The sequence below is a fragment of the Phyllobates terribilis genome, unplaced genomic scaffold (assembly GCF_046119375.1).
Source record: "Phyllobates terribilis strain yellow unplaced genomic scaffold, ASM4611937v1 Scaffold_7__3_contigs__length_470593459, whole genome shotgun sequence".
NCBI lineage: Eukaryota > Metazoa > Chordata > Amphibia > Anura > Dendrobatidae > Phyllobates > Phyllobates terribilis.
The window spans coordinates 58,497,688-58,524,329 of NW_027362767.1; the positions used below are offsets into that span (position 1 = coordinate 58,497,688).

The window sequence follows — 26,642 nt, forward strand, 5'->3', positions numbered from 1 at the left end:
GCCCCTTCCTGGGACAATGTCCCCCACCCCGCTGGGCCCCTTCCTGGGACAATGTCCCCCACCCCGCTGGGCCCCTTCCTGGGACAATGTCCCCCACCCCGCTGGGCCCCTTCCTGGGACAATGTCCCCCACCCCGCTGGGCCCCTTCTTGGGACAATGTCCCCCACCCCGCTGGGCCCCTTCTTGGGACAATGTCCCCCACCCCGCTGGGCCCCTTCTTGGGACAATGTCCCCCACCCCGCTGGGCCCCTTCCTGGGACAATGTCCCCCACCCCGCTGGGCCCCTTCCTGGGACATTGTCCCCCACCCCGCTGGGCCCCTTCCTGGGACAATGTCCCCTTTCCAGTAATAATGAGAATCCACCAGTGAACGTGTTCTCACTGTCCAATGGGAGTTAGTAACTTTTTTAAAACTCGTCACCTCTAATTTATGACCACTGATCAAAGTTGGCTTGTGCAACATTTTTAATGCAAATTTTTTTTTAGCCCCAAATGCATCCATAGAAGAAAAAAGTCCCCAGAGATGTACAACCGCTTTAAGACCACTGTACATATTAGATAAACTTTGGCTGAACCTGACAATTTTGCTAGGATTGGCCAACTGTCTAATGTAAATGGTGCCTCATGACTTTTCCCTCATAGATGATTTTGAGGGAGATGACAGTCGTCCCTTTAGTTCTCCGTGAACTAGGCCTCCAAACGTAGAAAATGTATCACAGACTATATGGTAAAAACGTTATACTATAAACCAATCTGATGATATTTTTGGTCTTGTAGGAAGAGCTGGAGTGGGGCAAGTCAAATTACTTCCAGATCAAAAGAATGCGAGAGGCGAGTATAAAGTTTCAAGGATTACTAAATAATTGTGTTGGATTTGTTTTTCTCACTTTACAGACGGTATGGAAGTTGCTTGTTACTTTTTTTTTCTTCTTCATTTAGGTGGCTGCTTTATATGATGAGCTTAAAAAACGCATTGCCCAGCTGAACATGCATACCACTCACCAGCCACACGTGGATCCGGAGTACGAGCACAAGCAGCGCTTTATTCTCCAGGTATGTAGAAACTTGTGTGAAGGGCTGGGTGCATCAGACGTCACATCCGGTCCAGGGTTCCTTCCGTTTCTTTAGGTTTAAACCTGCAGGGAATTGTCTTCTGATCCCTTTAGTGCTTTTGGGATAGCGGCCATAGTTATAGATCGGATATTTAACAATTAAATCTAATTCACACCCCTGTATTTTGTCCTTTTTAGATGTTCCCATCTAATCACAGGTCTCTGGGCTTGAAGTAGCAGCCTCACATAAGCCTATAATGCTGTTACTTTCAGTCACGAGACCCCCAGTTTGGAATTTGACTTTTTTATGGGCCAGAAAATTCATTAGCTTGTGTGGTTATGTGAACTGGTGTTTAGTTGGTGCAGTTGCACCCTATGGTTGTCACCCTCTATTTTTCAGGTTATAATGGCTGGAGCATTTTATCCCAATTATTTTACTTTTGGCCAGTCGGATGAAGAAGCTGGCATTAGAGATCTTGGGGGCAAAGACCCTAAAACTACAGTTGTGGTGAGTACAGTTGTGATTTCCGGATGACAGCCAACATGACGGGCAGCTGATAGCCGGAGCATACTCTGTGTGGCCAAATATTGGGACATTACAGAGGATACTTAATGCCCACATGAATAGATGTGCGTGATTTACATAGACATGCCTGGTCCACGGATATGGGCGCTGTGGTTTTACAGAGCGGATCTCAAAAGAATCCACCAGCCTGATACTTGTGCGTCTTTTTATATTCTCTGATGACTCCTATTACCACCACATATTTTAGGAAAGCAGATCTGTCCCTATACATAGGTAAACTATCTTTACCTAGGGCAGCAAATGGTTCTACTTAACAAAACATGAGTTTCATGAGCCAAACGAGCAGCTTCTTATATACCTGTAATAGTTTTATTTTGGCTCATGAGACCCACAGTCAGACAAATATGTATACTCCCAATATAGTAAGTAATCCATAGGGCAACCACTGGGACCCCATGAAATTGGGGCTCAAGAACCAAGCTGTGCTGATCCTCAACTTGAATGCTGCGGAGGTGCGCACGATCAATCTCCGCTCTCATGGTCAATGGGTCTGCCAAATACAGCCATCCACTATATGTGGCAATCCTATAGAGACTTAGTGGTGCCTTGGTTAAAGGGGTATTCCCTTCTCAAAGATCCTATCTCAATATGTAGTAGGTATAATAATAATATTAGAAAATACCTCCAATTAGAAATGTAGTATAGTTTTTCTGATTAGCTAGGTTTCTTTCCTCATGTGCAGCCATTGCAGGACCTTAGGTATCCATGGTTACGACCACTAGCAATTAGCTTTCACTATATCAGTGGTCATAACCATGGCTATGTAAGGTCCTGCAATGCCTGCACATGAGGAAAGAGACAAAGCAAATCAGAAAAACTATACTACATTTCTAATTTGCTAATATTATTATTATTACATCTACTACATATTGGGATATGATCTTGGAGATGGGAATATCACTTCGTGTGTGCACCACCTGCTCTACTGAAAACTGTGCGGAGCCTCGTTCCTGGTAAACCAGACATGATAGTGACAAAGGCCAACATAAAAGCTAACTGAGGCCTCCAAATGGTGGCGCCCAGAAATAAAAGTTCATGTGATAAGAAATACTGAAGGGTGCTAGGAAAAAAAAAATGATTTCAGGATCCGCTGGGCTTCTATCAGTCAGACCCTCAGCGATCCTATAGATAATGAATAACTTGGTATTTTGGGAATAACCCTTAAGGATGGAGAAAGTTTTTACCATATGAAGATCATGAGTGCAGTCTGCTTGATTACTCGCTGCTTAGTATTAAACTATAGACATTCTTTGTAATCACTAAGACATAATGGAAAAAGACCAAACAATGTTGGAATTGATTTACTTGTCTTTAATTCTTCGAGCAGCTGAAGAACGTCCCGCCTTATGGATTTCTCTACCACAAGCAGATACAGTCGCTCTTCCGACAGTGCGGTCAAGTAAAATCTATATTATTCGATGGGTCCCGGTAAGTCTTATCTCTAATAGCGGCTGAAGTTGACAGAATAGTGTCATTGCTTTTGTATCTGTGGTTCCTGGGAGGTCATTAATAAATCACAGTGGGATAAAGTAATTGTTTTTTCAATATTACTTAGTGACCTTGTTTTGTTTCACAAAGCAAAAAAATAAAAAATAAATAGGTGGATTTGATATAATTTTTTTACTTGTTTTTTTTTCAATTAGAGCCTTTGTGGAGTTTTCTCGCAACCCTACTCAAAGGTTTAAGACCCTCACCGCAGTACATTTGGCTCTTAAGACCGCACAGCTGAGAGTCCCTCTGGCCCTGAACGTCCATTCTGCAGAGACGATTGAAGAGAAGGCCAAAGAAAACAGCTTCACCTTAAAAACAACCAGGTACTTTGAGTTTCAGCCATAGTTTGCTGTATATACTGGGAAAGTTCTTGGCGTATATGTCATACATAAAGTGCTGGGCTCCATTTACTTGATGGTCTAAAAGAAAGTCCTGTTTAATACAAAGACATCCATTAGCCCCTTCACAACTTGTAACGTGGGTGTTTGGGGCGGGCACAGAAGAGAAGCCCACATCTGCCAAATGTGATTTAAAGCTCAGAAGTGATGAGAACGGAGACAAAAACATTTTTCTTATGTGTTTTTTTTTTTTTTTTTTTTTTTTTAAGCAACCAAGTCTGAAATACATATGAGATAATGGCATGAAATTGACAGGAAGGGAAATGATTTGCACAGCGCTCTAGGATATGTTGGCACTACATATGCATCAGAAAATTCATTAGTATTGTGTTTTCTTTCTCCTTCCACCATGACGGCACCATGGAGAGAGGGGATCCGCCCTTCAAGGACAGGAAACCAACAGATAAAAAGGGCGGTACCTCTCTCCCGCATCCGTTGGTTTCCGGTCCTTGACGGGGACCTACAGGGATCCAAGAAGCATACCTGAAGACATTCCAAATGACTGATTAGGATGAAATACCAGGTCCGGCCAGACTGGTTCAGGCAGCGGGGGTTCCCTGCCTCGACTGGCGCGGTTGCCTGAAGCGCCACTACTGAGGTCAGCGGGCCTCCAGGGTGGCGGGGAGATGCGGCGCAGAGATTGAAGGAGGCAGCATCAGCTGCGGACCCGCTGCCTCTCCCGGCGGTGATGCTGTGCCAGGGTGGTGAGTAGGCCTGGCACTTCCGGGTCCCACTGTGCATGTGCGCGCCGGACGCCTCCCTATGATGTGGGCTGCAATACACCACTGGGAGACGAGCGAGGCTGGGCGCACGCGCAAGCCCTATGGCAGACAGAGCCGTGGCGTGCTCCCAGCGCCCCGTACAGTGTACCCACCACACCATCGAGGGGGACACGCCTATACGTGGGAGATGTGCGCGCACTCAATTCCCATAGGGAGTGTGGGGCATGAAGGTCCTGCACGCATGCAGGCTGATTAAAACAATCAAGGCCGGCACAGCCGGAGGGGGGAGGGGTCACCCAGGGGTTTAAATACTGAGGGCAAGCACTGGGAAAGTGCTTCTTAATGCACTCTGGCACTAGCTATGAGCGAGCAGGAGGTGCAGTCCCTGCACCCCCACTCACCACCTCAGAGCTGAGAACCTTGATTAAATCCCAGGTAGAAAATACCTTTCTTCCCTCCCCTCTGAAGGGGTTTAAACAGGGAAAAACCAGGAACCTGTCCCCGGTTATCAGGGCCTAGACAGTCCAGACGAGAAGGGGTAGATTCAGATTCGTCCTTCTCATCTTCATCCTCATCTACGTTCAGGGATGGAGGCGGATGCAGCTGTTTCCCCATAGAAGGAACGGATAATTTAATTAAAGCGGTCAGGTCCAATATGGGGTTAGTAGATCCTCGTCCCAAGAAATCGGTTCAGGAAATTATGTTCAGTGGCCTGGAACAAAAGAAAAGAAGAACTTTTCCTCTCAATGACAAAGTCCACTCCCTGATTAAAAGCGAGTGGAAAAAAACAGAGAGAAAGGGCCTTTTGTCCCCTAAGAGGAAGCACCCCTTTGAGGACCCGGTATGTTCATTTTGGGAAAAGGAGCCAAAGTTAGATGTGGCAATCGCTAAAGCCTGTAGGAAATTTAAGGATCCAATGGATAAAAAAGCAGATACCTTCCTAAAAGGAGCTTGGGAGACCGCAGGGGGAGGGTTGAAACCCGCAGTAGCAGCCACATGTACTGGAGAGACAGCCTAAAAGCAAAACATCCAAGGACAATACAGTAGGTCCAAAAGTAGGTGGACAGAAAATAACATTTATTTTGATTTATATATAAAATTATATTTACTAACACAAGCATAACATTGACAATTAAATTTTATTCTAAACAAAATACAAAAGCCCTTAAATGTTATCACCGCAGGTGCTCAAACTGTTTTCCATTACAATTTGCACAGCTTTGAAGTCGCCTCTTTCGCCTCCACAAACTTTTTTGCACAAGTCTTTTTGGGTATTAATTTCTTGAAATGCATCTCTTATGTAATTTTTCAATTCACTGACACTTTTTGGTTTTCGACTATAAACTTTGTGAGGAATGAAAAGTGGAATCTGATTGGTTGCTAAGGGCAACTGAGCCAGTTTCACTTTACACCATGTTTGATAAATCTCCCCCTTCATAACCTTATTGCACTTTCTGTCCACCTACTTTTGGACCACCCTGTATATTAGGCACCATCCCGGTAATGAAAGGCGCAGCAGCTTTCCTGGCTCATGTGTCAGCCAACTCTGTTAGGCTGGCAGCCAGGGCAGCAGGCTTCTTTAACGCAGCCATGCGGGCCCTCTGGCTTAAATGCTGGCCTGGAGACCCCCAAACAAAATCGAAGCTGTGTTCCATTCCCTGTGAGGGCGAATTCCTATTTGGACCCCCACTCAATGATATCGTCGACAAGGCTGGGGATAACAAAAAACGTTTCCCTGTCCTCTCTAGTACTTCTTAAAGGAAGTCCTTTCGGAGCAAGAAATTCATCCGCAGAACCCCCCCCCCCCCCCCAAAGACCAGGATAGGTGGGAGGATAGGAAGAAAAAAAACTAAAGGGCTTATGTTTAGCAGACCCCCTCCCCCTTCCCCAGTGACAATAGAAAACCTGCCTAATGAGGGTTGTCCCCAGGTGGTGCTGGGAGGGGAACTTTTACATTTCCTCCCAGCCCGGGAAAAGATACCCAAGAGCTTTTGGATTTTAGACCTAATAAAATCAGGTCTAAAATTTCAGTTTCATTCCATTCCCTCACCCAACTTTGTCATATAACCCCCAATAGGTCCTCAGAGGTAGAACAGTTAGCACTGGAACAAGAAATTCTAGGCCTAATAGGGAGAGAGGTCCTTTAAGAAGTCCCTACCCAGGAGAAAGGCAAAGGATTCTACTCTCCTCTTTTCCCGAGGAAAAAAACGAACAGGACTTTCGGGACAATCCTAAACCTGAAAAAACTGAACAAATTTCTGAAGGTTCAAACCTTCAAGATGGAGTCAATAAAGTCGTCAGTAAAATTGTTGTTTCCAGACTGTTTTTATGGCTGTCCTGGATCTGAAGGACACCTATTCTCACGTCCCCATACACAAAAATTACCAGAAATTCCTAAGGGTAGCAATATCGATAGAGGGAATTGTCAAACACTACCAGTATACGGCCCTCCCATTTGGTCTAGCCATAGCCCCACTGGTTTTCACAAAGATAGTGGTGGAGGTAATGGCCCACCTAAAGGAGCAAAACATTCTGATTACCCCGTCCTGGACAATTTGCTGATAATAGGCAGCTCTTTCCATCATTGCAAGGACCAACTGGTAAAGGTCATGGATCCCTTGACGAACTTTTGAACCTAAAAGAGTCCAAGATGGAGCAAGACCAAGTACAAGAGTATCTAGGCATTTTAATAGATTCAAGAAATCAGGAGTGCTGTCTCCCGTCAGAAACATCAGAAAATGATAGCTCGAGTATCTCAAGTAAGGGACCACCCATCTACGACTTCGCGGAAAGCAATGTCCCTCCTAGGTTCCATGACTAACTGTATCCCGGGCATCCGATGGGCCCAGATGCATACCATGGACTTACAGTGGGAAATCTTGAGGGCAGAAAAATCTCTAAAAGGGCACTTAGATGGTCAGCTAACTTTGTCGTCAAAAACCTTACTTTCCCTAAGATGGTGGGCGAAGGTGGACGGTTTAACCCAAGGTGTTCCGTGACGATCTCAGTCTCTCCGGTTCTGACCACAGATGCAAGCCCCAGGGGATGGGGGGGCTCACTTAAACGACCAAATAGCTCAGGGGATCTGGACAGAGGACTTTAAAAGCCGCATCCTCCCACATGAAGAAACTTCTAGCTGTAAAATTCGCCCTTTCAGAATTTCTAAACACTCTACAGGGCCACCATGTAAGAGAGTTCTCAGACAACCGGGTTGTAGTGGTGTATTTAAATCACCATGGGGGCGGGGGGGGGGGTCCCTCCCTAACGATACTTTTCTGCAGTACTCTCCGTGTTGCTGTCATGGGGAAAGGAGAAAGATGATGTAGTTACTTACCGGTAATGGGATTTCTCAGAGCCCATGACGGCACCCGTACATTCCCTCCCTTCACGTGTGGGTGTGCACACTTATTTGTTACAGTGGGTACGGAAAGTATTCAGACCCCTTTTAAATTTTTCACACTGTTTCATTGCAGCCATCTGGTAAATTTGTCTAATTAAAGTACACTCTGCACCCCATCTTTACTGGAAAAAACAGAAATTTTTGCAAATGTATTAAAAAAGAAAAACTGAAATATCACATGGTCATAAGTATTCAGACCCTTTGCTCGGTATTGAGTAGAAGCACCCTTTTGAGCTAGTACTGCCATGAGTCTTCTTGGTAATGATGCAACAAGTTTTTCACACCTGGATTTGGGGATCCTCTGCCATTCTTCCTTGCAGATCCTCTCCAGTTCTGTCAGGTTGGACGGTGAACGTTGGTGGACAGCCATTTTCAGGTCTCTCCAGAGATGCTCAATTGGGTTTAGGCCAGGGCTCTGGCTGGGCCAGTCAAGGATGGTCACAGAGTTGTTCTGAAGCCACTCCTTTGTTATTTTAGCTGTGTGCTTAGGGTCATTGTCTTGTTGGAAGGTGAACCTTCGGCCAAGTCTGAGGTCCAGAGCACTCTGGAAGAGGTTTACATCCAGGATATCTCTGTACTTGGCCGCATTCATGTTTCCTTCAATTGTAACCAGTCGTCCTGTCCTTGCAGCTGAAAAACACCCCCACAGCATGATGCTGACGCCACCATGTTTCACTGTTGGGATTGTATTGGTCAGATGATGAGCAGTGCCTGTTTTTCTCCACACATACCGCTTAGAATTATCACCAAAAAGTTCTGTCTTTGTGTCATCAGACCAGAGAATCTTATTTCTCATAGTCTGGGAGTCCTTCATGTGTTTTTGAGCAAACTCTATGTGGGCTTTCATATGTCTTGCACTGAGGAGAGGCTTCCGTCGGGCCATTCTGCCATAAAGGCCCGACTGGTGGAGGGCTGCAGTGATAGTTGACTTTGTGGAATTTCTCCCATCTCCCTACTGCATCTCTGGAGCTCAGCCACAGTGATCTTGGGGTTCTTCTTTACCTCTCTTACCAAGGCTCTTCTCGCTCAATTGCTCAGTTTGGCTGGACGGTCAGGTCTAGAAAGACTTCTGTAGGTCCCAAACTTCTTCCATGTAAGGGTTATGGAGGTCACTGTGCTCTTAGGAACCTTGAGTAATGCAGAAATTCTTTTGTAGCCTTGGCCAGATCTGTGCCTTGCCACAATTCGGTCTCTGAGCTCCTTGGGCAGTTCCTTTGAGCTCATGATTCTCATTTGGTCTGACATGCACTGTGAGCTGTGAGGTCTTATATAGACAGGTGTGTGTCTTTCCAAATCAAGTCCTATCAGTTTAATTCAACACAACTGGACTCCAATGAAGGAGTAGAACCATCTCAAGGAGGATCACAAGGAAATGGACAGCATGTGACTTATGTATGAGTGTCTGAGCAAAGGGTCTGAATACTTATGACCATGTGATATTTCAGTTTTTCTTTTTTAATACATTTGCAAAAATGTCCACATTTCTGTTTTTTTCCAGTCATGATGGGGTGCAGAGTGTACTTTAATGAGAAAAAAATGAACTTTTTAGAATTTCCCAAATGGCTGCAATGAAACAAAGAGTGAAAAATGTAAAGGGGTCTGAATACTTTCCTTACCCACTGTATACATAGTCACATGGTGTTCCTGATAAGCTTCTTAAAAATGTTAAATTTTGTGTTACTAATCCGGGGGTCCTCTCGTGCTCTGTAAACAACTGATGCGGGAGAGAGGTACTGCCTTTTTTATCTGTAGGTTTCCTGTTCTTGAATGGCGGATCCCCTCTCTCCGTGGCACCGTCATGGGCTCTGACTGTAAGTAACTACGTCTTTTTTCATCTTTTTTAGAATTACTGTGGATTTTCACAAACAGACCATAGAGCCTGTCCATATTTCCCACAAGGTCAAAGAGCAACTGGAAAGCATAAAAGGGCTAATTTTATCGATCAATGTGACAGAGGTAAGCGATAACGTTCATTACAGATTATTTTTCACTTTTTGCACCTTCTGGCAACATGAGGATTCGGGGGGTAGCAGCAGTCTTTGAGGGGGCGTTATTGACACTTAACTGCTGCCCAGTATTTATAACAATGCATTGTCGTATAATGTTGTCAGAGTGCCAGGTATTGAGTATCTCTACGTCTGCACACCTACCCTACAGTACACGTCTTCAGCTTTTCCCAACGTATACTGTACCCTTCCTATCTGCTCCGATTCACCAGAGGGCCACTGCAAAATATCGTGTTAGGTGTGTGGGTCCCTATGGTGGACAAATGGCAAGCCATCCATCCATCCATGTATCCTGACTGGCCACTGCCTGTTAATCGTGGGCATAGACGCAGTGTGTGCCAAGCCTTAAATCAGGGGTCCTCAAACGTTTTAAACAGGGGGCCAGTTCACGGTCCCTCAGACCATTGGAGGGCCGGAATATAGTTTTTAAAAAAAAACTATGAACAAATTCCTATGCACACTGCACATATCTTATTTTGAAGTAAAAAAAAACAATACAGGATCAAATACAATATTTAAAATGAAGAACAAGTAAAGTTAAATTAACCGGTATTTCAATAGGTAGGTAACTGTACCCAATAGGCAGCATAGGTCCTCAATAGGCAGGTAAATGTACCCAATAGGCAGCATAGGTCCTCAATAGGCAGGTAAATGCCCCCAATAGGCAGCATAGGTCCTCAATAGGCAGGTAAATGTACCCAATAGGCAGCATAGGTCCTCAATAGGCAGGTAAATGTACCCAATAGGCAGCATAGGTCCTCAATAGGCAGGTAAATGTACCCAATAGGCAGCATAGGTCCTCAATAGGCAGGTAAATGTACCCAATAGGCAGGTAAATGTACCCAATAGGCAGCATAGGTCCTCAATAGGCAGGTAAATGTACCCAATAGGCAGGTAAATGTACCCAATAGGCAGCATAGGTCCTCAGTAGGCAGGTAAATGTACCCAATAGGCAGCATAGGTCCTCAATAGGCAGGTAAATGTCCCAAATAGGCAGCATAGGTCCTCAATAGGCAGGTAAATGCCCCCAATAGGCAGGTAAATGTACCCAATAGGCAGGTAAATGTACCCAATAGGCAGCATAGGTCCTCAATAGGCAGGTAAATGTCCCCAATAGGCAGCATAGGTCCTCAATAGGCAGGTAAATGTCCCAAATAGGCAGCATAGGTCCTCAATAGGCAGGTAAATGCCCCCAATAGGCAGGTAAATGTACCCAATAGGCAGGTAAATGTACCCAATAGGCAGCATAGGTCCTCAATAGGCAGGTAAATGTCCCCAATAGGCAGCATAGGTCCTCAATAGGCAGGTAAATGTCCCAAATAGGCAGCATAGGTCCTCAATAGGCAGGTAAATGCCCCCAATAGGCAGGTAAATGTACCCAATAGGCAGGTAAATGTACCCAATAGGCAGCATAGGTCCTCAGTAGGCAGGTAAATGCCCCCAATAGGCAGGTAAATGTACCCAATAGGCAGCATAGGTCCTCAATAGGCAGGTAAATGTACCCAATAGGCAGCATAAGTCCTCAGTAGGCAGGTAAATGCCCCCAATAGGCAGGTAAATGTACCCAATAGGCAGCATAGGTCCTCAATAGGCAGGTAAATGTACCCAATAGGCAGCATAGGTCCTCAATAGGCAGGTAAATGTACCCAATAGGCAGCATAGGTCCCCAATAGGCAGGTAAATGTACCCAATAGGCAGCATAGGTCCTCAATAGGCAGGTAAATGTACCCAATAGGCAGCATAAGTCCTCAGTAGGCAGGTAAATGTACCCAATAGGCAGCATAGGTCCTCAATAGGCAGGTAAATGTACCCAATAGGCAGCATAGGTCCCCAATAGGCAGGTAAATGTACCCAATAGGCAGCATAGGTCCTCAATAGGCAGGTAAATGTACCCAATAGGCAGCATAAGTCCTCAGTAGGCAGGTAAATGCCCCCAATAGGCAGGTAAATGTACCCAATAGGCAGCATAGGTCCTCAATAGGCAGGTAAATGTACCCAATAGGCAGCATAGGTCCCCAATAGGCAGGTAAATGCCCCCAATAGGCAGGTAAATGTACCCAATAGGCAGCATAGGTCCTCAATAGGCAGGTAAATGTCCCCAATAGGCAGCATAGGTCCTCAATAGGCAGGTAAATGTCCCAAATAGGCAGCATAGGTCCTCAATAGGCAGGTAAATGCCCCCAATAGGCAGGTAAATGTACCCAATAGGCAGGTAAATGTACCCAATAGGCAGCATAGGTCCTCAGTAGGCAGGTAAATGCCCCCAATAGGCAGGTAAATGTACCCAATAGGCAGCATAGGTCCTCAATAGGCAGGTAAATGTACCCAATAGGCAGCATAAGTCCTCAGTAGGCAGGTAAATGCCCCCAATAGGCAGGTAAATGTACCCAATAGGCAGCATAGGTCCTCAATAGGCAGGTAAATGTACCCAATAGGCAGCATAGGTCCTCAATAGGCAGGTAAATGTACCCAATAGGCAGCATAGGTCCCCAATAGGCAGGTAAATGTACCCAATAGGCAGCATAGGTCCTCAATAGGCAGGTAAATGTACCCAATAGGCAGCATAAGTCCTCAGTAGGCAGGTAAATGTACCCAATAGGCAGCATAGGTCCTCAATAGGCAGGTAAATGTACCCAATAGGCAGCATAGGTCCCCAATAGGCAGGTAAATGTACCCAATAGGCAGCATAGGTCCTCAATAGGCAGGTAAATGTACCCAATAGGCAGCATAAGTCCTCAGTAGGCAGGTAAATGCCCCCAATAGGCAGGTAAATGTACCCAATAGGCAGCATAGGTCCTCAATAGGCAGGTAAATGTACCCAATAGGCAGCATAGGTCCCCAATAGGCAGGTAAATGTACCCAATAGGCAGCATAGGTCCTCAATAGGCAGGTAAATGTACCCAATAGGCAGCATAGGTCCCCAATAGGCAGGTAAATGTACCCAATCGGCAGCATAGGTCCTCAATAGGCAGGTAAATGTCCCCAATAGGCAGCATAGGTCCCCAATAGGCAGGTAAATGTACCCAATAGGCAGCATAGGTCCCCAATAGGCAGGTAAATGTACCCAATCGGCAGCATAGGTCCTCAATAGGCAGGTAAATGTACCCAATAGGCAGGCTGTTTCCCCCTTATAATGCCATATGCAGGCTGTCGTCCCCCCCCCCCCCCCCCTTATAATGCCCCATGCTGGATGCCACCCCCCATATAATGTCCCATGCAGCATGTCACCCCCCCATATCATGCCCCATGCACAGCATGTCACCCCCCATATCATGCCCCATGCAGGATGTGTGTCCCCCCCCCCCATATAATGACCTATGCCTCCATACATAAAATAAAAATAAAAAAATCCAATACTCACCTCACTTCTCACCTGCTGCCGCTGCTCTGGTCTGGACTCCAGCGTCGCGGCGTCGTCGTCCCGCTCTGTGCTGCCTGTGACGGCACTCGGGAGGGCGCGGTGTAAAGACGTCACCGCACCCTCTGACCTGAGACGTCACAGGAAGCGCAGAGCAGGAGGACAGCGGATCTGCGGAGGCACGGGGAGAGGTAAGTATCCGGCTGCCGGGGCCCTGAGCAAGCGGGGGAGAAGGGCAGGCGCTGGCACCGCTCTCCTCTCCTCTGCCCATAGCCCGGTGGGCCAGATAAAAGTCCTCCGCGGGCCGCATGTGGCCCGCGGGCCGTAGTTTGAGGGCCCCTGGCTTAAATCTTCTATTTATTCTCTTTTCTATGAAGGTTGTGGAAGTCGGCCATTTCTGGGGTTATTGCATTGATAAGAGAAATTCTGATCTTCTTGGACATCTGGCTGCAGAAATCAATCGCCATGAGCTGACTCTTCTCTCTGGACGGCCTCACCCAGATCTGGTGTGCTTGGCACCTTTTCAAGTATATGACAGCCGCCGGTATTACCGAGCTCAGATACTGTACATTTCTGGAAGAGAGGCCGTGGTAAGTTGTACATTCTGGATTCTAATCCATCATTGCTGGAGAACTATATGGGATGCTGGATCCATGATACAAAGCCTATAGCTGAATCTAATACACGGAGGTGGTGTGACTACCATTAAGGTGGAATATGAAATAATGTATAGATCACCCTTTCCATTTGTTGGACTTCTGAACGTGTCAGAAAATAGGCAAATAGCTTCACAGTTGGACTAAGCCTGACACGTCTTGCATGGTAAATCTGTACTAATAAAGTTCCCATATTTGTGCAGTCCGAAGCTTCATTCCCATAATAAACTTGTTTAGGTTCCCTTGCCTAGCATGTATGCGATCTACCATGATCAAGTTGTTCAGCCCTGAAGAGAAGGCAGAAGTGGTTTATAACCATTTCTGTCGTCTTTTCCTCTCTCAATAAGCTCCAACTTCCCCTGTAACTAGGTCTTCCATCTATGGAAAACTGCAAAGGGCCTTATTGTTTTGTGATTTCATGTGGCCATATGTTGCACAATGAAATAAAGAATAAAAAAAAGAAAGTGAGGAACCCATATCACTCTGAGAATTTGCAGCTATAAAGGATGAAGATCCACAATTCAATTACAACTTATACATAATGGGTCCAAAGTGTCGGGTCCCTTAAGACAAAGGGGTTAACTACGACTAGACCTTATTTATCAGGCATATGACGCTTTTTCTTAGGTCTTTTTTGTGGATTATGGCAACCAGTCAAAAGTTGATCTGAATCTCTTGAGAGAAATTCCCAGCCATCTTCTAGATCTTCCTTTTCAGGTAAGGAAATGTTTTTGTTTTTTTTTCTCTTTCTTGCGTTTTTCCATTATTTGCCAGTGAAGTATTTCTGTCTTTATGACCTGTCATGCGGAGATCATTTCTCTTGAATGGTTAACGCATTTTGCAAATGCTTTTGGATATCCCTCAGGGGAACATACGCTCTTCAGACAGACATTAAATGTGTTCTTGCTTTTATGATTTTTCACTTTTGCATTTAAATTCTCCAGATTACTCTTTTTGGATGTGCTCTCCACCCCATTGTAATGCACAAATCTGCCCAAACTGGGTGATCTCAGCAAGACCGACCATCTAATGTGCAAAGCATGTACTATTGCCAGAGGCTTATTCCCCTCTATCCTTTGCATAGCTGCGATGCTCAGCAGACCCCCAAGGAGTGCATGTGTATGTGGGCATCACGAGGAATAGCTGCCAGCCAAATATTTGGTTATCAGCTATTTAAGTGTATGAGCAACTTGGGGGGGGTATGTTCCCAAGTTAAGAATCAACAGTGGATTTGGTCAGTGGGTGGAAAACCTGCTGCGTATTCTGTAGCAGTGTTGTCAAATTCACACGCTGTCCCTCGGCCGCCCGGTCCGTCCCGTCCCTCGGCCGCCCTGTCCGCCGGTCCGTCCCGTCCCTCGGCCATGTTATGAGCTGAACATATTAGAAATAATTTAAAGCAATGTCATTTATTTGTGATTTAGGCAATGGAGTTCAAAATCTGCAAAATGAGGCCATCGGCGGGGTCAATAATCTGTGGAGAACAGTGGAGCCGTGCGGCTAATGCAAAGTTTAACTCCTTGGTCAGCGGGTGCACGCTGGTGGTGAAAGTCTTCTCCGTCGTACACGGCATCCTGCATGTTGACGTCTTTAGATATTTTGAGACTCTTGAGGAAATCAGCGTCAGAGACATTCTTATATCTGATGGTTTTGCAGAACCTGCTGAAGAGTCTTATGAATCAAAAGTAAGTTACTTATATTTCCATAAATGTCATTGCATGGTAACAAAATGCCTATAACATAATAATGGAGGAATAGCTTATGATTTAGATGAGCTACTCCCAGGATAGGCCATCAATATCAGATCAATGGTGTCTGGCAGCTGGCACCCCCACTGGTCAGCTGGCACCCCCTACTGGATTTAACCAGGGAATGGAGCAGAACGGCGCAGCTCCGTACACTGCATAGTGTCCATTTCCTAAAGCAGCTCATCTATTCTCTTCAATAGGAGCTGAGCTGCAGTACCTGAGAACGGCCACTACACGGTGTACAGTGCAGATCTGGTCACTACTTACATGGCCGAATGGGTGGTGGGGATAAAAGTGTCAGACCCCCACTCATTTGATTCTAACAACCTATCCTAAGGATTAGATGCATAAGCCTGGACTTCACCTTTAAGTTGCTGCCGAGCTTTAAAATGAACATGCTGTTAAAAGAACAAAACAAAGAAACAATCCAATGAAACTTTTTGACATTGAGTTGCATAAAGTGTCGCCACATGGTGCTCATAGTGTCTATCAGTGTGCGCGTCCAGCTAATGAGCCAAGTGTTGGTGGACTTGCATGCTCAGCGGTCACTGCTATGTAAAGAGCAGAGCCTCTGCTGTAGTCTGGCTGTATAGCGGAGAAGGGACTATACTGTCAATTGCCAGAGGGGGAAGGAGACTGATTCTTCTCTTTGCCATTTCCTAGGAGCAAAGATCTTTTTAGCTCCTCCTTAGCTTCACTGTGTAAATGTGAATTAGTTATTAGAAGTAGGTTTTTATGACTACTCATATTTTGATGGATTAAAGTTTCACTGCAGATTCTTTGACCCGTCTGGATGGGACTTTGGGATTTCTCCAGTAAGAGACAGATAAAGGTTTTTGTTTTTGATATATCATCTCCTCAATTTTCTATGTGAACCTGTTATGGCACGCGATCGGGCATTTGTATTTATTAACACAGACAGATTGGCAACTGTAAAGCGGAAGGGAAATTCCTGTGGCATTGCTAAAATTACCCGGGCAAGACATCTGCTCTGTACATTTGCTTTACTAGCCAAGATTTTGTCACAAATATTGAGGAAGAGAGAATATATCTTACTACTTATCAGCTCATGCTGCGAGATAATGCGTCTTACCCTTGTAGTCTAGTAGTGTGTGGTTTTGTTTTTTTATTATAGTTCTCAGGAATTGTGTTTTATGTTCTGTCTTCATTTTCTGAGACTGGCTGATAACATATTGGTAGAAATCAGAGACCTAGTATATGTAGGCAGACTCCATGCATGGGACATATTCTAGCTGCCTGCCCAGGTTCATAAGAGATGGAGGCCTTCAAAGGCATTTTTGTTTATATTTTTACTTGAAAACATTTTTTGTATAAATTTTTTTGCGGTTTTTTATTAAAAATGTTGAACTGTTTGCCTTCTACAGCCTTTGATTTGCACTGTCTATTGCTGCCTGCAGAATTAAGTTATCTGAGAATCGGTCAGTGAGCTTGTTCTAAAGCAGGGAAGTCAAACTCAAACACACAGAGGGCCGAAATGAAAAACTTGGTCTAAGTCCCAGGCCAACCAGTATAAAATATAATGAGCCTGACATAGTCATCCATACAGAATAATGGGCCCCACATAGTCCTCCATACAGTATAATGGGCCCCACATAGTCCTCCATACAGAATAATGGGCCCCACATAGTCCTCCATACAGAATAATGGGCCCCACATAGTCCTCCATACAGAATAATGGGCCCCACATAATCCTCCATACAGAATAATGGGCCCCACATAGTCCTCCATACAGAATAATGGGCCCCACATAGCCCTCCATACAGAATAATGGGCCCCACATAGTCCTCCAAACAGTATAATGGGCCCCACATAATCCTCCATACAGTATAATGGGCCCCACATAATCCTCCATACAGTATAATGGGCCCCACATAGTCCTCCATACAGTATAATGGGCCCCACATAGTCCTCCATACAGTATAATGGGCCCCACATAGTCCTCCATACAGTATAATAGGCCCCACATAGTCCTCCATACAGTATAATGGGCCCCACATAGTCCTCCATACAGTATAATGGGCCCCACATAGTCTTCCATACAGTATAATGGGCCCCACATAGTCCTCCATACAGTATAATGGACCCCACATAGTCCTCCATACAGTATAATGGACCCCACATAGTCCTCCATATAGTATAATGGGCCCCACATAGTCCTCCATACAGAATAATGGCCCCACATAGTCCTCCATACAGTATAATGGGCCCCACATAGTCCTCCATACAGTATAATGGGCCCCACATAGTCCTCCATACAGTATAATGGGCCCCACATAGTCCTCCATACAGTATAATGGGCCCCACATAGTCCTCCATACAGTATAATGGGCCCCACATAGTCCTCCATACAGTATAATGGGCCCCACATAGTCCTCCATACAGTATAATGGGCCCCACATAGTCCTCCACACAGTATAATGGGCCCCATGTAGTCCTCCACACAGAATAATGGGCCTCACATAGTCCTCCACACAGAATAATGGGCCTCACATAGTCCTCCACACAGAATAATGGGCCTCACATAGTCCTCCATACAGTATAATGGGCCCCACATAGTTCTCTCTACAGAATAATGGCCCCACATAGTCCTCCATACAGAATAATGGGCCATACAGAATAATGGGCCTCACATAGTCCTCCACACAGAATAATGGGCCTCACATAGTCCTCCATACAGTATAATGGGCCTCACATAGGGGTGGTGGTTCAAATTTAATCACCCTGCGGGCCAGATTTGGCCCACGGGCCAGAGTTTGACATGTATGCTATAATGGAAGCGTTCATAACTCTCATCTTCCTTTTTCTGATCTCCTCTGAGCGGATTTATCCCCACATAAAAGTTAAACTCAACTCTGTGGTCATAAATCTTGTGAAAGGAGCTCGGTAGAAAGAATTATATAAACTCCCATTAGAGCAACAAGCTCCCTGACAGACTGTTAGCTCACTCTGCAGCTAGCAATAGACAGAACAACACAGAAGCCATAGAAGGCTAACAATGCAACTTTTTTTTGTGAGAAACTCGGGAGAGAGACAGAAGCGCACACAAAATACCGTCTGGCAAGGGATAGATAAAATCCATGGTAGCACTCACCCAAAAGTGTTGTGTGCAGGCACAACACCTATAAAGGCATGGGAGGCCGCTGCTGCTGCCTCGTGGCTGGAAGAAAGGGTTTCCTACAGAGGTATCACACTTGTTTTTTATACCTGGAGAAAGGTGCCGGTCTGGCGCAGAAACGCGTTGGTATTAATAACTGTTCTGGAATCCCAAAGCTCATCATTCCCGCAGCACAAACCCGCCTAGATGTGCCAACTTCCATTTTTGCCAACATTTTTAGCGAAACTTAATAGTTACATTTTTACAGGTAAAAATGTTTTTGCAATACTGTAAAGTATATCTCTTAAAGAGGTTCTGGAGAAATTTGAAATAAAAATAACATTTCATTACAAATAAGTTCTGAAGTGGTTTTAAATGCAAATCGCAATAATTTTGTGTAGGGAGGTTATCACATGATCGCTGCCTTGTGAAACTGACAGAAACCTATCCTAAAATGTTATTAGCGCTGGTGCCTGTGAACATAGGCTGCAATGACCTGGAGAGAACTTATACCATCTATTGCCATTTTGAAAGACCGAGTGGACAGCAGTATGAGCAGCCTCTTTTTTTCATCAGCACCCATGATATCTCCAGTATTCTATCAGATAGACAGGGTGAACAGCAATGTAAGCATCCCCTTCTTGCTATAGCCCCCCCTGGTTTCACCAGTATTAGATCAGATCGACATGGTGTACAGCAGTGTGAGCAGCATCTTCTTACCTCAGCCCTGTGGTATCTCCAGTATTACATTGGCTAGACAGGAGGTAGACAGCAGTGTGAGCAGCCTCTTTTTTACCTCAGTACTCTTAGTATCTCCAGTATTAGATCAGATCGACATGGTGGACAGCAGTGTGAGCAGCATCTTCTTACCTCAGCCCCGTGGTATTTCCAGTATTAGATTGGATAGACAGGTGGACAGCAGTGTGAGCAGTCTCTACTTACCTAAGCCCCGTGGTATCTCCAGTATTAGATTCACTAGACAGGGGGTGGACAGCAGCGTGAGCAGCCAATTCTTACCTCAGCACTCCTAGTATCTCCACTATTTGATCAGATAGAGTGGACAGCAGTGTGAGCAGCCTCTTCTTACCTCAGCACTCCTAGTATCTCCACTATTTGATCAGATAGAGTGGACAGCAGTGTGAGCAGCCTCTTCTTACCTCAGCCAGAATTATTAGCAAGTGGTGGTCAGTGAGTATTTCAGCTGAAATGACTAGAGAGGGTTGTACTGGGACGTGGACCTGCAGGTGTAGAAGCCAAGTCTGCTACACAGAGCATTCACATCTACTGCAGCGGTCATGTCATGCTGGGAGTTGTAGTTTCACAAGAGCTGGAGTGCTGCAGAGTGCTCCTCTACGTGGGTTGTGGACCAATTCATACTATGATGAAAATGGGCAGTAAGAATAAGACACTAGAAGATGCTTCTTGCCAACACTGGACACAAGACGTTCAGCTAAGGAAGGCTGAGAACACTAGGTGGCGCCATGACAAGTATATAACTAATATATAATTATTCCGATCATATTAATGCTAAATCATGAGCTAACTCCTTCAAGACTTTGCATTAACATGCAGCTTATTCCATGGTCGTGTGCATACAGATTGTTATTCTGTGTTCTGTTATAGGTGGAGGTAATTGTACAGATTTTCATTAAAATCTATTTTCATTGTTCTTTTGCAGCAAAACAATGAATTGCTAAGTGATCTATTCTCCAGTAGTAGCAAAGGTGATCTCGCACCACAAGGCTTCAGCAGAAAAGGAGACCAAGCCCTGATTGACGGCCTGCTGGAAGGCTATCAGAATAATCAATTTGGAAATCCAAACAGCAAGGTAAGAAAGCGACAAGGAATATTCTGCACCTCATTGCAGTGTGGCTTTATCAGTGACCTTTCTTTGCACCATCTAGCATAACACTCCAGGTATTTTTTTTGTACTGATCCATCTCCAATAAATCTTCACATTCAGGCTATGTGCCCACGATGCAGAAATGCTCAGGATTTTTTCCTGAGCGTCTCTGCATCTCCCTGGCAGAAAAAAACGCATGCGGATTGTACATGCGGATTGTACATGCGTTTTCCTGCCAGGGACATGCGGATGTGAAGCGTTTTTCACTGACAATTCTGCATGCGGGTTATCAAGCGCTTTCCAAGAGATTTTAGCATCACTTGGAAAGTGCTTGTGACAAATAGGTCACACTGTATAAATCCATGCAACCGGCATGGATTTATATAGTGTGACCCGAGAGAGTGGTTAAAAATAAAAAAATAAATGTATACTTACCCTCCGATGGCCCCCGCAGTCTTGCTTCACCGTCCTGGCTGCCGGCAGCGGTGGATTGAAAGACCTGCCGACGTCAGCGTCCCGTGACCCGTCACATGACTCTGACGTCAGCGCAGGTCCTTCAATCCACTGGGAAGCAAGGAGGAGGGCAGCGCGGGCCGCCGGAAGGTAAATATACATTTATTTTTTATTTTATTTTTTTTTTACAGATTTTTTTAATGGTACCTGGGTGTGGATGAGACTCTCCTCTACATCCGGGTACCATCCGCACATTAGAACGCGCCAATTACGCAAGTACAGATGCAGTCTTGCGGAACTGGCGCGTTCTAATGCAAGTCAATGGCGGCGAAAACGCAGCACTTCCACAAAATAATTGGTAGTGCTGCGTTTTTTTCCGCAATGATAATCCGCAGCGGAAATTTCCGCAGCATGTGCACAGCACATGGGGATTATCATTGGGGAACATGGCAGGCCTTCTACCATGCGTTTTTAATGCGTTTCCGCAGCTGCAGAAACGCATTAAAAACGCATCGTGGGCACACAGCCTTACACCCGCTCCTCCCCGACTACAGCACAATAATTACCTTATTATAGCTGATCTGCCAACCTATAGGCTGCATGTAAGAGCTCGAGGAGCGGCCCAGACACATTTATGCACAGTGCCCTATTTATGTAAAGAGAGACGCCTGTCAATCATTGTCACCTAGATGGGGAGGGAGCCAGAGCATAGCCTCCAGCCAGCCCGGCACATAACAATACCTAGATGGGGAGGGAGCCAGAGCATAGCCTCCAGCCAGCCCGGCACATAACAATACCTAGATGGTGAGGGAGCCAGAGCATAGACTCCAGCGAGCCCGGCACATAACAATACCTAGATGGGGAGGGAGCCAGAGCATAGCCTCCAGCCAGCCCGGCACATAACAATACCTAGATGGGGGAGGGAGCCAGAGCATAGCCTCCAGCGAGCCTGGCACATAATACCTAGATGGGGAGGGAGCCAGAGCATAGCCTCCAGCTAGCCCGGCACATAACAATGCCTAGATGGGGAGGGAGCAAGAGCATAGCCTCCAGCCAGCCCAGCACATAATACCTAGATGGGGGAAGGAGCCAGAGCATAGCCTCCAGCGAGCCCGGCACATAACAATACCTAGAGGGAGAGGGAGCCAGAGCATAGCCTCCAGCCAGCCCAGCACATAATACCTAGATGGGGAGGGAGCCAGAGCATAGCCTCCAGCCAGCCCGGCACATAACAATACTTAGATGGAGGAAGGAGCCAGAGCATAGCCTCCAGCCAGCCCGGCACATAACAATACCTAGATGGGGAGGGAGCCAGAGCATAGCCTCCAGCGAGCCCGGCACATAACAATACCTAGATGGGGAGGGAGCCAGAGCATAGCCTCCAGCGAGCCCGGCACATAACAATACTTAGATGGAGGAAGGAGCCAGAGCATAGCCTCCAGCCAGCCCGTCACATAACAATCCCTAGATGGGGAGGGAGCCAGAGCATAGCCTCCAGCGAGCCCGGCACATAACAATACCTAGATGGGGAGGGAGCCAGAGCATAGCCTCCAGCGGGCCTGGCACATAACAATACCTAGATGGGGAGGGAGCCAGAGCATAGCCTCCAGCCAGCCCAGCACATAATACCTAGATGGGGGAGGGAGCCAGAGCATAGCCTCCAGCGAGCCCGGCACATAACAATACCTAGATGGGGGAAGGAGCCAGAGCATAGCCTCCAGCGAGCCCGGCACATAATACCTAGATGGGAAGGGAACCAGAGCATAGCCTCCAGCGGGCCTGGCACATAACAATACCTAGATGGGGAGGGAGCCAGAGCATAGCCTCCAGCCAGCCCGGCACATAACAATACCTAGATGGGGAGGGAGCCAGAGCATAGCCTCCAGCTAGCCCGGCACATAACAATACCTAGATGGGGGAGGGAGCCAGAGCATAGCCTCCAGCGAGCCCGGCACATAACAATACCTAGATGGAGGAAGGAGCCAGAGCATAGCCTCCAGCCAGCCCGGCACATAGCAATACCTAGATGGGGGAGGGAGCCAGAGCATAGCCTCCAGCGAGCCCGGCACATAACAATACCTAGATGGGGAGGGAGCCAGAGCATAGCCTCCAGCGAGCCCGGCACATAACAATACCTAGATGGGGAGGAAGCCAGAGCATAGCCTCCAGCGAGCCCGGCACATAACAATACCTAGATGGGGAGGGAGCCAGAGCATAGCCTCCAGCGAGCCCGGCACATAACCATACCTAGATGGGGAGGGAGCCAGAGCATAGCCTCCAGCCAGCCCAGCACATAACAATACCTAGATGGGGGAGGGAGCCAGAGCATAGCCTCCAGCCAGCCCGGCACATAACAATGCCTAGATGGGGAGGGAGCCAGAGCATAGCCTCCAGCGAGCCTGGCACATAACAATGCCTAGATGGGGGACGGAGCCAGAGCATAGCCTCCAGCCAGCCCGGCACATAACAATACCTAGATGGGGGAGGGAGCCAGTGCATAGCCTCCAGCCAGCCCGGCACATAACAATACGTAGATGAGGGAGGGAGCCAGGGCATAGCCTCCAGCCAGCCCGGCACATAACAATACCTAGATGGGGAGGGAGCCAGAGCATAGCCTCCAGCGAGCCCGGCACATAACAATGCCTAGATGGGGGAGGGAGCCAGAGCATAGCCTCCAGCCAGCCCGGCACATAACAATACCTAGATGGGGGAGGTAGCCAGTGCATAGTCTCCAGCCAGCCCGACACATAACAATACCTAGATGGGGAGGGAGCCAGAGCATAGCCTCCAGCCAGCCCGGCACATAACAATACCTAGATGGGGGAGGGAGCCAGTGCATAGCCTCCAGCCAGCCCGACACATAACAATACCTAGATGGGGGAGGGAGCCAGTGCATAGCCTCCAGCCAGCCCGACACATAACTACCTAGATGGGAAGGGAGCCAGAGCATAGCCTCCAGCCAGCCCGACACATAACAATACCTAGATGGGGAGGGAGCCAGAGCATAGCCTGCAGCGAGCCCGGCACATAACAATGCCTAGATGGGGGAGGGAGCCAGAGAATAGCCTCCAGCCAGCCCGACACATAACAATACCTAGATGGGGGAGGGAGCCAGAGAATAGCCTCCAGCCAGCCCGACACATAACAATACCTAGATGGGGGAGGGAGCCAGAGCATAGCCTCCAGCCAGCCCGACACATAACAATACCTAGATGGGGGAGGGAGCCAGAGCATAGCCTCCAGCCAGCCCGGAACATAACAATACCTACATAGGGAGGGAGCCAGAGCATAGCCTCCAGCCAGCCCGGCACATAACAATACCTACATGGGGAGGGAGCCAGAGCATAGCCTCCAGCGAGCCGGGCACATAACAGTACCTAGATGGGGGAGGGAGCCAGAGCATAGCCTCCAGCGAGCCGGGCACATAACAGTACCTAGATGGGGGAGGGAGCCAGAGCATAGCCTCCAGCTAGCCCGGCACATAACAATGCCTAGATGGACGAAGGAGCCAGAGCATAGCCTCCAGCCAGCCCGGCACATAATACCTAGATGGGGAGGGAGCCAGAGCATAGCCTCCAGCCAGCCTGGCACATAACAATACCTAGATGGGGAGGGAGCCTGAGCATAGCCTCCAGCGAGCCCGGCACATAACAATGCCTAGATGGGGGAGGGAGCCAGAGCATAGCCTCCAGCGAGCCCATCACATAATACCTAGAGGGGGAGGGAGCCAGAGCATAGCCTCCAGCGAGCCCGGCACATAACAGTACCTAGATGGAGGAAGGAGCCAGAGCATAGCCTCCAGCCAGCCCGGCACATAACAATACCTAGATGGGGAAGGAGCCAGAGCAAAGCCTCCAGCGAGCCCGGCACATAACAATACCTAGATGGGGGAGGGAGCCAGAGCATAGCCTCCAGCCAGCCCGGCACATAACAATACCTAGATGGGGAGGGAGCCAGAGCATAGCCTCCAGCCAGCCCGGCACATAACAATGCCTAGATGGGAAGAGAGCCAGAGCATAGCCTCCAGCCAGCCCGGCAGATAATGCCTAGATGGGGAGGGAGCAAGAGCATAGCATCCAGCGAGCCCGCCACATAACAATGCCTAGATGGGGGAGAGAGCCAGAGCATAGCCTCCAGCCAGCCCGGCACATAACAATGCTTAGATGGGGAGGGAGCCAGAGCATAGCCTCCAGCGAGCCCGGCACATAACAATGCCTAGATGGGGAGGGAGCCAGAGCATAGCCTCCAGCGAGCCTGGGCACATAACAATGCCTAGATGGGGGAGGGAGCCAGAGCATAGCCTCCAGCCAGCCCGGCACATAACAATACCTAGATGGGGAGGGAGCCAGAGCATAGCCTCCAGCCAGCCCGGCACATAACAATACCTAGATGGGGAGGGAGCCAGAGCATAGCCTCCAGCCAGCCCGGCACATAACAATACCTAGATGGGGGAGGGAGCCAGAGCATAGCCTCCAGCTAGCCCGGCACATAACAATACCTTGATGGTGAGGGAGCCAGAGCATAGACTCCAGCGAGCCCGGCACATAACAATGCCTAGATGGGGGAGGGAGCCAGAGCATAGCCTCCAGCCAGCCCGGCACATAACAATACCTAGATGGTGAGGGAGCCAGAGCATAGCCTCCAGCCAGCCCGGCACATAACAATACCTAGATGGTGAGGGAGCCAGAGCATAGACTCCAGCGAGCCCGGCACATAACAATAACTAGATGGGGAGGGAGCCAGAGCATAGCCTCCAGCCAGCCCGGCACATAACAATACCAAGATGGGGGAGGGAGCCAGAGCATAGCCTCCAGCTAGCCCGGCACATAACAATACCTAGATGGTGAGGGAGCCAGAGCATAGCCTCCAGCTAGCCCGGCACATAACAATGCCTAGATGGAGGAAGGAGCCAGAGCATAAACCTCCAGCGGGCCCGGCACATAATAGCTAGATGGGGAGGGAGCCTGAGCATAGACTCCAGCCAGCCCGGCACATAATGTGGGGGTCGTGATGACATTCCACTCGTCCTCCAGTCACTCCAAATTCAAACTATGAGCATGGGTCAACCATTCAAAGAATGAGTCAGACAACAAGCTGGTTCAAGCTCAGAGCATGCTCAGAAGGCTACTACAGTCAACGTCCTCAGCAATGTTCTGTCTTTATTTTTTACATGCACAAATCTAAATACACTACATAATGGGGAGGGGATAGGGGTTGTCCGGGGCGGGGTAAACCATGAAAGTCCAGTGTCTGGCCACTCCTGATTGGTCCACATCTCCTTATCTCAGTCTCTGGGCAGATATTGCAGCCGTCAGCTTATAATCTTGTTTCGTTTCTCTGAAATAAGTCTTGGCAACACTAGAAATATCTTAGTTTAAGTTTCGATTTGAGTAATATGTAGCAAGGAAAGCTTATTGTTATATGACACAAAATGGTGGTTAGTACATTAGCAAAAAAGCGTATAAAAGTTACAAAAGTATAAAAGTTACAAATATATATATTCTCTTTTTCCCCGACATTCCCCCCTAAACACTAAGCTTTCCTTTGCTTTGGGGCCTTTGAGACTGTCCATGTGTGGGGAGAGGGGAGGTGGATTTCTAAACCCAATCATCTTAGAAGCTGCCCCCTTATGGGACGCCCCCAGACAATCGAGCCCTATCCTGAATGACACATGGAGTTCTCCCAACTGATCCTAAACTGAATCTTTCAATTGGACTTTATCATGGGGGGGGTCTGGTCAGGCTTGTTCAAAGGAGTATATTTCTCTATATAAGGGGACTATGCAGCACAGGACCACCAGGCCCAATACTAGTAGGCC

At 47.4% G+C, this 26,642-nt stretch overlaps 1 protein-coding gene across 1 annotated transcript in view; it reads left to right on the forward strand.

The window, feature by feature from the left end:
• TDRD9 (tudor domain containing 9) overlaps window positions 1-26,642 on the forward strand; it is a 234,388-nt gene that overhangs the window by 47,222 nt on the left and 160,524 nt on the right. Inside the window, exons 20-29 of the mRNA XM_073638628.1 lie at window positions 777-830; window positions 939-1,052; window positions 1,452-1,559; window positions 2,965-3,065; window positions 3,281-3,451; window positions 9,493-9,604; window positions 13,390-13,602; window positions 14,296-14,385; window positions 15,090-15,350; window positions 20,207-20,356. Of these exons, the coding sequence (XP_073494729.1) occupies window positions 777-830; window positions 939-1,052; window positions 1,452-1,559; window positions 2,965-3,065; window positions 3,281-3,451; window positions 9,493-9,604; window positions 13,390-13,602; window positions 14,296-14,385; window positions 15,090-15,350; window positions 20,207-20,356 (1,374 nt within the window). The remainder of the gene's footprint in view (window positions 1-776; window positions 831-938; window positions 1,053-1,451; window positions 1,560-2,964; window positions 3,066-3,280; window positions 3,452-9,492; window positions 9,605-13,389; window positions 13,603-14,295; window positions 14,386-15,089; window positions 15,351-20,206; window positions 20,357-26,642) is intronic.